This window comes from Corvus moneduloides, chromosome 2 (assembly GCF_009650955.1).
Source record: "Corvus moneduloides isolate bCorMon1 chromosome 2, bCorMon1.pri, whole genome shotgun sequence".
Lineage (NCBI taxonomy): Eukaryota > Metazoa > Chordata > Aves > Passeriformes > Corvidae > Corvus > Corvus moneduloides.
This window is the reverse complement of record NC_045477.1, coordinates 105,407,729-105,418,243: the sequence shown is the minus strand read 5'-3', so window position 1 is coordinate 105,418,243 and position 10,515 is coordinate 105,407,729. Positions and strand designations below refer to the sequence as shown.

Sequence of the window (10,515 nt, the reverse complement as noted above, 5' to 3'; positions counted from 1 at the left end):
CTTCCACAGCATTGTCATTTGACTTCCTTTCAGAAGTGTGACCTGGATCCTTGTCCCTTCTCAAATGTGTATTTGTACATGCACATACTCTTGTGTGCGTGTGCGTGGGCAAGCATGGCAGTGGGTGGCAGCTCCTGGTCTGTGGGAGAAAGTTCTGCTCACCTTCCTGCTCCTTGGGATGGTGGATAATCTCCCCCCCTTTTGCTGATGTTTGAAGGGTCATGAAGGAGCTCACAACAAAGATTATTTTTTTTCAATTGTGTAAGAGGAGCCTTATTTTGTGGCCACTAGGTCATACTGTCTCCTGGACAATGAAAATCATTCTTTCTCACCTCTAATGGGGTCAAAGTAGGCCTGCAATCCAGCAGGAGCCTTTTGTTCCTGAAGGTCTGTACATAATGTGAAGCTTCTTAAACACTAAGAATGGGTCATTCTTTTTGCTCTTGTTTTTCTGTGCCAGTTGGTAACATCATCTGTTAATGGTGAATATTAAATGCTTATAAAACTGTAAAGGGATCATTTCTTAACAATGATTTGTGTGATTCAAAGACACTGATGACAAAGAAGGTATTTTACATACTTTATTGGTAATGAAAATATTCCTCAAAGACATGAATCCACTTACAACTTGCTTAGCTCCATCAAAAGAGAAATGAAGTCTCCTCCCTTTCTTCCTACTTCTTCAATAGATTGAGTATTTCCCTGATGTTTAAGACAAATTATTTGTCAATAGAATTACTTTTTTGAAGTTTAGGGCTTGACATGCTTCAAAGATCATAGACCCAGAGGGGTAACAAAATCTGGGAGGAAGTGTGTGCTACTGCAGGACATCCAAGATAAGAAGAAATTAACAAAGCTAGCTCAGCACAGCTCAGCAATAATACAATAGTAAACAATGAAGGCCACCAGGCTGCCCAAGATAAGAAGCCAGCTGAGCACAACTCAGCAATAGTAGAGTAGTAAACACTGAATATATACTAGGTAAGTGGAATATATCAAGATTAACATTTAAATAGTGGTCATCATTTCTGCTTGCTGTGCTGGCTTTGTGGATTTTCCACCTAGCACCCATCTTTGCACAAGTATTTAAATCAACAAACACCTTGGCTCTGTGTATGATTGCCTTACTGCACACAGGGTGATGAATACTGATTTTTTGAACAACATATCCACTAAGTAAGAAAATTATGTCACCAGAAGTAGTAACATCCTCTTAAATACTGCTTTATGTTCTTGTGGAGTAGAAGAAATGAAATAGAAGACTAATGAATAGCCTCGAGAAGATTTTAAGAAATAAAAGCATGTAGAATTTGTAAAAAAGCCAGACAAATAATACTTCAGAAACCCTGACCTTGAATTATAAAATACAGTAGTATTACACTCAACACATGTATTAGAATTAGAATAACTCGTAAAAAAGCATAATCTGCATCTCGCACATCACTTTTTCTATTTGCATTGTTGCATTAGGTTCAAGGCACAATTTTATAGTTTTGCGTGTTTTTTTTAAAAAAAGAAAAGAATAGAAAAATACACTACTAATAAGGCAAATGTGAAAAATAGGATTAAATCTGGTGTACTCAAGTGTCCATTATCAGGTATCTTCTGGGCATAGACCAGAAATTAGTATAACATTGTCCACTCCAATTTCTCCAGTTTTACCCTTCCCACGTTCTGATTCAAAAGTGACCTGTCATAAGAAAAGATACGCATTAAGAGTAAAAATATAGTTTATCCAAACATTTAGGAACTCTTAATTAGTTATAATGCTATATATGAAGAATATTTTATTACAACACTTAATGACTTAAGGACTTAATGACTTGAATCTTTGCCATTTTTAAAACTTTTGAGCATTATTTGAACTAGATGTAAAATCCTCTGCACAGATTTACAATGCTAAATGGATTACTTTAATAAGATTATTTATTTTTATTGCACAAAAAATACAAATTGAATGAAATCCTCCTATAATGTAGTTTTATCACAGTATGTGATGCTCATGCATTTTATTTATTGAAGACATTACAACTGTTCATTTTTGATCTATTTGGATCCTCAGGTTTTGTGTGTATATACTATATATATTTATACTCTCTCGTATGTATTGAGTATAGTATGTATACTATATATATGAAGAGGAGGTTTATTTTTATGAATAGGATGTCTGGTTTTATTTTATAGTCTGATTCTTATTTATTTAAGAGTTTTTCTACATCATTCCAGCTGTGCAAAAAACCTTGAAAAGGGCTTGCATTTCCTTTATATTCACTGTATTCAATTATACAGTAAAAGTCTTTACACAGCACTGAAAATGTTCCATCACACAAATGGAAAGCAGACCCCAGAACTTCAAGGAGAAACTGGCTGAAGTCCTGACTGAGGCGGTTTCCAGGCATACATCAGTGCACAGTGTTCCCTGTTGGTATGCCCTGATCCAAAGGTGATGGCCCCCCCTTGATTATACATGATGTCTCCTTTTGCTCTAATGGTCTGGTTTAGTGTGGTTTGAGAGCATCCTCTTCTATGAAATGAAAAATTTTCGTTTTTTCTGGCATGTATGTATGCTTGTGTTGCATGAGATGTTAAGGGCAGATTTTGATTACTTGTGTTAACTTATGATGTGATGCAGTACTTTTACAAAATGACAGAATTACTGGCATCAGTGTTCTAACCAACTGGGGTGATTCAGTTCTGAAATTACAATCAGGTGATAACTTTTATGGCCCCTAAATTGTGGGCTCCTGTTTCCATTTCAGATAAGCCTTTTGATTGCTGATGCCTATAAAACAGTTGGTGGAACTCTTGAGGGTTAGGAAATTAAACCGGCATGTTGGTTACAGTAGTTGGCTTATAAATTGTGTTATACTTACACTGTTGATTGTTTCAGCCCCCTGAAATATCTCTATTTTTCCAGTTCTCCACTTTTCATCTTTTCCTTTATTCTCTTCCCAGACAGGAGCAGTTTTTTTGTTTGCCAGGAACACTCGAAGCTTTCCCACTTTCTCACCAGCAAGCCGATAACTGAAAATCAAGCAGTAGCTGCTCTTTGGTTTGAGGTCAGTGAGGAGAAGTTTCAGACGCCCCATATCGTTCTTGTGCCCCACAAAAGCTGGAACTGCCATGTAGTAGCCATCGCCTTGTAAAAAGAAAATAATTTTTAAAAACATCATCTTTAATGCACTCGTGTTATTTGTTAGCAATTTGAATCCATGTTTGCTAAGAAAATAAGGGGAAGCTGAAGCTTGTTTACTTGAATAATTTAAAATCACACTGGAGAAAAGCAGTAGGGAGTGTACTTTGCAAGGAACTTGTACTGTTGGAAGTCAGATCAGTTTACAGAGGAGATGAGTTCATATTTCACTGGCAATTACAGTCATTCTTCCTTGCACCATCTTTCAAAGGCAAAACCATCTGTTTTTCAAATGCAACAGTCTGAAACATGCTGCTGTGCCTCTGTGATCAGATTATTTCAGTACTTGAGCTAGCTCAATATTCTCTCCACTGTCCTCTGCATTGATGACAAACTCACAAGGGAACTGACAGCTTATTTCCCAAGTCCTGGAAGACCAATGAAGTCACAAACACACACAGTCTTAAAGGAATAAAACATCTGGGCCCATAAATGAAGTCATAATCCCCAGATATAAGTTCAGGGAGACAGGATAAGGCCAGGGTAAGGTTTTCCTGGGAGTGACAGCACAGAGAAGGGATTTAGGGAATTACACGGAGCAGAAGAGGAAGGATTAGTGAAGAAAGACTAACATGGAAAGACTCTAAGGGAGGAGGGAGAGAATGTGCATGTGGAAACTGGTGCAAGCAGCCTGCAGGATCTGTAGGATCCACTGGTCACTACTGCAGCAACTTCTGCAACAGGGGTAAAGACATCCTTTCAACCAAACTTGTCCATTCCTGTCCACACCTTTTTATGTACACCCACCCAGCAGTCCCACATTGCTCTCATGGAGCTCTTTCTCGGGTTTTAGCAGGATCCCATTGGTACCTGTTCATGTATTGGTTGTTCTTGAATAGCCCCTTGCCCTTGGCTTATTCTGAGTTTGTCTCACCAAGTTTGAGATTTCTGAGCAGTTTTCCCCATGATGTCTAAGCCATGTGAGTGACTACATTGCCACATCCATCTAAATGACAGATGTGTGATTAAATGTCCTACCAATCTTGGAGAGACACAACACGTAGCTGATAAGGTTTCCATTGCCTTGTAGTTTGCAATTCAGAACAGTTATGTTCTAATAATTTTTCTTACATTTTGATTTATTTGTGTTGAAATATGCTGCTGATTACCATTTGCTACTGGATATTTCAAAGAAACAATATCCACTACTAGCGTCCTCTGCCTACGTTCTTCTTTTATAAAGAAAACCCACTGATAGAAAAGAAGAATTCGGGATTCTGTTTCCCCCACCACCCTTTTTTTTTGGAAGAGGTAAGCCATCAAATCAAAGCCTATCTAGATGACACATAGTTAAATACCTCTATCTCGATCAGCAGGATTCCAGTCAAAGTCATCATCAGTATCTTGTTTCCAGTCACACACCCCTCGACTGAAGCTGCAATCAACTGAAAAAAAAATTGGTAGAGATAATAGGAGCACTATACCCTAAGTACTGTTAAAACATTTTGCTCTGTATTCATACAGTTATTAATGTACAGATCATTCTAAAATTATTTATAATCTGAATTCAGATAGTGTTGACTTAGATGAAACTTCAAAAAAGCAAAATATTCAAATTTATGTAGTGATTCTTTCTTTAGCTCAGTGTCTTTTTACTGCCAATCTTGCATCTGCACATGAGTTTATATGCTGTGACTTCTGTATACCGAGTGCCTGCAAATCCCCAAGTATAGGAGGAGGTGTTAGTGTTTAACTCTAGCATCAGGAATTGTTTGAGATCTGCCAGCTTTAGAGCTCTCCACTCTCCATTTGTTACACTGCTGTAGTTGCAGTCAGCTCAAGTTCCCATTCTATCCACTGGGAGAAACTGGCCTCTCATGAGAAGAATCCCTTACATCAGTGCCTCATACTCCAACTACATGGTGCTGGGAATAGCCCAAATCAGTTGACCTTTGGAGCACATTGAAAAAGGGTGTCAGCCAGAGCACACCATGGCCTTCGTGACTGTGCAGATGAGAAGCATTACACACACAAAGGAACACTGTGCGATGCAAACATGACAGATCAGATTAAGAGTAATACGTTGGCCATCTGAATTTCCTCAGAAAGAGGCATCCTTCTTGTTATTTTAATGTATTTTATCATGAGTCAGAGACATGGCATTTTGAGAGCTTTGCTGTATAAATCTGTTGTTTCTGAGACTACTGCTTTCTAAATTGGAAAAAATGTCAACCAGCACATCTGTCTTGTTTGTTTAGGGTTATTGTGTGCTGTGCAATGTGTTTTCATTTTATAGACTATAGAAGCTACTTTATTTTTTTAGGACTATGAAATTATTCAAGTGAAATTCAATTGCAAGTCAAGTTCTAATGTGGGGAAACTTTCTATGCATGGGTTATAAACAGGAAAAGGACACGTTGGAACTGGCAGCGTAGTTTGGCCAGGTACTTTCTCTAAAGTGTTCACAAAATCTTTGGTTTATGTTAAAGGCTTTTAAACTGGTTCTGACTTGGCTAACATAGGTTGTCACAAAAAGATACAATACACAGGAAAATAAATGCTGTATAATAAAAATAAGCCACCTTCTTGCTCTGGTCTCGACACTGGAATTTTCCTCTGTGCCAGGTGAGGGACAAAGGCAGCTGCTTCTTTTACCTTGGGAACTGGGGAAAACAACTTGTCAAGTACTGAGTCATCACAGGAACAGAAAATGGAACTTTATTCCTTTATACTACCTGCCATCATTTATTTAAATAAATCAATATATGTATTTTCCACTCCACCACCAAACCCAGATTCCTAAGTGCACTTAGATAATTTTAAAACTTTGCTTAAATTGCTGTTTTCCACAGCACTGAGCCTTCTAACCTATAAGCACTGGAGCTACAGCTTCATTGAATTACAGATTCACAAGGTCATAAAATGTTGATCTTTCTTTAGTGGGCTGATCTGCTTTCTTGCTATAAGGATCAAATTGCACTGAACTCTACCAGAGTCAGTGAGAGAACTCTACCAGAACTCAGCAGGGACTTGGCAGCACTTTGCCAACAGCAGCCTCAAAAAATGGATAATGTCAGAGACTGTAAAAGCCATAAACATTAGGGCATCAAAGGCCTACAGCCCTGTATTCAGGGCAGTGATAGCTGGTGCTGCTGTAACAGAAGCCCCAGAAAGTTATTCTTCTGAAGTCACACTCTCTGCTAGGGTCCTCCTGAATACCTGATCAGCTCTGCTGTCTGCTGGGAAGAAAGGCTCCAGCAGCTGCCCTTCCTCTTCCTCACCCTCCCTGCTACAGCTGGTAAGCACACACTGATGTTTTGATAACCAGTCTCAGTGGAAACCCCTGAGTGAGTTATTCTTTAAAAATTGGTTGATGTGTCTGGTGCCAAACTGGAAGAGTCAGTAAAGCAGCACAGCCAATGAATGTTAGGGACATTCTCTAAGATACTAGCCTGAAAGAGGTGGTTACTCAATAAGCATTATTTCTCAGCCTCACAGACCAAGGGAAATCCCCTCCTATCTGGTGAGACAGAAGCTTACATATTCTTGTTTACGCTAAGTAATACTCTAAATTACTATAAGTATTTTAAAGTTCTATAATTAAGTTTTTGTTGTATTATTTCAAGTGATTAATAGATAAGTGCTCTCACTCAAAAAATAATCATAAGTCTCAACTTCGTTATGCATACCCTAAGTAACTAATCACACATGAGATAAGGGGAAGATCTGCTTTCACTGGTATTCTATCCTTTGCAAACACATAAACAGGTGATACCTGTGGTATATTCATGCACACCAATGAAAACAGGAGGAGCTTAGAAGTGCCATTTTAGAGGAGTGAGGGAGAAGCCTTTGGATTACTGCTTAGAGAATGTATTAGTGGAAAGCCTGGAACACTGAAGTTCACTTTTCAGCCACGCCCTGTGGGCAGCTGTGCTAAGAAAAGCTCAGACTTCCTCAAAAATGCCAGATGATAGGACCTATGGAAATTACTTTTCCCTACTCAGCATTGTATCATATATGCAAATGCCAAATATTTTAAAAGTCAATACTTTCCCATGGATGCACATTTGTTCAGAAGGGAGGTTTTTTCCCATGCGTTTGACTGAGCTAGGGCTTTCCATTTAAATACTCCAACATGTTCACACATACTTAATTTTAAGAATATACTTAGAAACTACTGCAATCAAGAGCTTCATAACACCATAAAGGCTGTGCCATCCACTTCACCTTTGTTCTCCTTCAAAACTGTCAAAAACTGCTCTGTGTACCCCAGTGAAACACACACTAACAAAGAGGCCCTGGAGGCACTTCCAGAGGTGCTGAATTGAGCTGAGGAAGAAGACTCATGCAATCTTACGAGCTTTCTGATAAATTGCCAGGAGCATGTGCTCTCTTGTTGTCCTTGTAGCCTTCCCCTCACCCAGACCATTGCTTAGATCAGCTGGATAATATTCATACTTAAGGCAAGGATTAAAACACATCTTTCTCCAATTAATATATGTTTACATATACACATTTAGGAATAGGCACATAGAGATTAGGTGTTAAGTTTATTGTCATGCCATAAACTTGGCCTTGTACTTCATGGAAGAGGGTCAGGCTATGAAAACCCTTGCCAAAATGAAGAGAGCTATTAAAATATGATCAGTTCTGGAAAGAGTGGAGTGATTTAACAGAAGACAACAGCTGCCAGGATGATTTATTTGTTATTGAATTACACTTGAATTCACTTGAGAGAGATACATGCAGGTGTAGCTATGTGTTATCAAGCAAAGAACTTTCATGGACAGAAAAAGAGTCCAGTTTTATTTCCAAATCTGTTTTTGTTTTCAGTCAGGCATTACAGTCAGGTTTTGCACTCACTGAAAGATATCAGCTGCATATTATGAGAAACTGTAAGGTTCAGCTTACAGAAAGGTTTCAGAGAAACCTTACTGCGTGAAAAGTGCCTACATTTTACATCAGACCGTCCTCACACATAGCCAGGATCCGAAGTTTACTCCTTCATAAATAATAGGCAGAAGTCAGAATTAGTCTTTTTAGCTCTTCTGCTGTCAAGTGGTCTTACAGAAAGGCAGGTCTCATTTCATGTTCCCTAAGAACAAACTCTCACCAACAAAAGAACACATATGTCCCACTCCAGGTACAACAGAGTCCATCCTTTCTGTACTGCAGATGCCCTTCCATCTACTTATCTGCAGCAATAGCTAATATGTAATCTCTGCATACAAACCCCTTCATATCATTGTGCCACATGTTCTTAACCACTGATGTCATCAAGCCCATTAAGAAAACCAAAAACCAGAAAAACAGAGTGGGCACCATAAAAAAACCAAGCAGAATATAAGACGTAGTAAATTTAAGATGAGCTTCCTATGTATGTGGTATGCTACTATTTTGGACTCACATTGAATATCCTATTTCTCTGTTACCACATCCTGCTCTGAAAAAATTACATTTGCCAGAAGTCTGACATGTACAGCTATGAACTGAGCTGTGATCTGAGCATTAATAGCTCACAGAGTGGTGTAATTATCAGAAAATAATAAGATTAAGAGCAAACATCATGATTAACTGTGGGAGCCCTCTTGTTCAGCATTAAGATCTGTGAAGCCATAAGGGAAGCAGTCCACTTTTAGTATTGCCAAATAAGCCAGAAACCAAACTCTCTTTATCATTCTTGGTGCTACCAAAGGAAGTGTCTCCGTGTAATAATGTGGCTGGCTACGTGATACTACAGGAGTTTTAAGCCCAATGGGAATTTCATAACCTGATGAAGTACAGAATATAGAATTCGGTTGCAGTTGGCAATAGCATTCTGGATTACCAGTGGTACCCAAAAAGCACTGAAATGTTAGAAACTGTCAGAATTAAGGTTGTACTTAATTATTTAAGTGTACCTTGAGTGTAGCATCTCTACAATCATTGCTTATATAACCAAATACTTTGGTCCAGCTCTCTGTGTCTTCTTCCATATGGAGAAAGGGCATTTCTCATGTAATAAAGAGCTTTCCAATACTATGGTTTACTCTCATTTTCTATACATCTGCAAATTTTGCAGTAAATAGGACATATTTATTAAATTATTTAATAATAATGAATAAATAATGATGAATAATCATATTGATAAATAATTCATCTGTTAATAAATAAATATTCATATTTATTAAACTGCACCTTTCACAACAGGACGGGTCCTTCCTTCACATTGGACAAGGCAAGTATCCCACAGAAAATAGTAATTTGAATTAATTTCAGACTGTATCATAAGATATACAAATATATTTAAAAAATTAAGTTTTCATTGATGAATTAGTTTTAACATTTCTTAAATTTTTTGGGCTTCACTTTGCTATCTTTAGCTATTGTGTGGTTTTAAAAAAAAAAATTGTGAGTAGCAGTTCTCACAAAGGTCCAGTATTTTGGTAGTTGGGCCTATTTTAATAATTTCCATCTCCATGTAATATTTCCTTTTTTTTTTTCCCTCTACAATATTTTTTCTCTGGCTCCCTATATGTTTATTCTGTAGTAAAACTACTATGATAAAATAACACATCAATTTAAGAAGACCTTTCTATTTTTCCTAATTAACTACTCTTCCTGGAAGACAAACAATACCAGTATTAATAATACAAAAGGCAGACGCTATGTGAATACTTGAGGGGATTATATGGAGGAATTTCATGTTGTAGTAAAGGAATCTGCTGAATAGACATCAGCAAAGAAAGGAAAAAATGTACAAATTTATGAGCTGTAAATTTGAGCTAATGATGTTCTCTGAAGGATCACTCAATATCATTAAAATTGAAAGTGTTTTTAAAGCCAAATGTTCAAGCAATTAAGCACCTGAATCATGACTGAATTTTTATGATAGCAAGGATCAAGTACAACACATGGAAATTTAAAAGGAAAGAAAACACAGTTAAGCAATGTATTCAAAATGAAAATGAACATGGCACAATTCTTTAAGTTCTTGAATCACAGTTGGTATCAAACAAGAAAGCCACAAATAATACAGAGTTCACGAACCTAGTGGAACTACATCTTGGGCATGCTGCTATCTCTGCATCAAGTACCACACCAGCTTTCTGCCAGTATCCCCTAGCAAAATAAAATCTCTCTATCAAGTTCAGCATATAAATCTCTTATATCTGTAAGGGAAAATTCCAGCCAAATGTGACTGAAACAAAGACACTATAGGAAAAAATACAGATGAACCACAATGCTTTAATATTGTCAAGCAGTAATATTCATTGTTACTGCTGTCAGCTGTAGGGGTAATTTTTGTAGAAACAAGTAGACTCTTCCTCTCTGCCTAGCCCAGGTATAGGATGTTCAAATGTCCTGATTTTGTTGGGAAGATGCTTGAAAAATAATCT

At 37.5% G+C, this 10,515-nt stretch overlaps 1 protein-coding gene across 2 annotated transcripts in view; it reads right to left on the bottom strand.

Moving 5' to 3' along the window:
* Nucleotides 1-567: 567 nt before the first annotated feature.
* EGFL6 (EGF like domain multiple 6) overlaps nucleotides 568-10,515 on the bottom strand; it is a 33,209-nt gene continuing 23,261 nt past the window's right edge. The window contains exons 9-12 of one of the 2 annotated variants that reach the window (XM_032100653.1): nucleotides 5,716-5,796; nucleotides 4,492-4,578; nucleotides 2,874-3,139; nucleotides 568-1,690 (exon numbers count right to left, since the gene is read on the bottom strand). In XM_032100653.1, the coding sequence (XP_031956544.1) occupies nucleotides 1,595-1,690; nucleotides 2,874-3,139; nucleotides 4,492-4,578; nucleotides 5,716-5,796 (530 nt within the window). In that variant the 3' untranslated portion in view covers nucleotides 568-1,594. The remainder of the gene's footprint in view (nucleotides 1,691-2,873; nucleotides 3,140-4,491; nucleotides 4,579-5,715; nucleotides 5,797-10,515) is intronic. The other variant, XM_032100654.1, reaches the window with a different exon arrangement.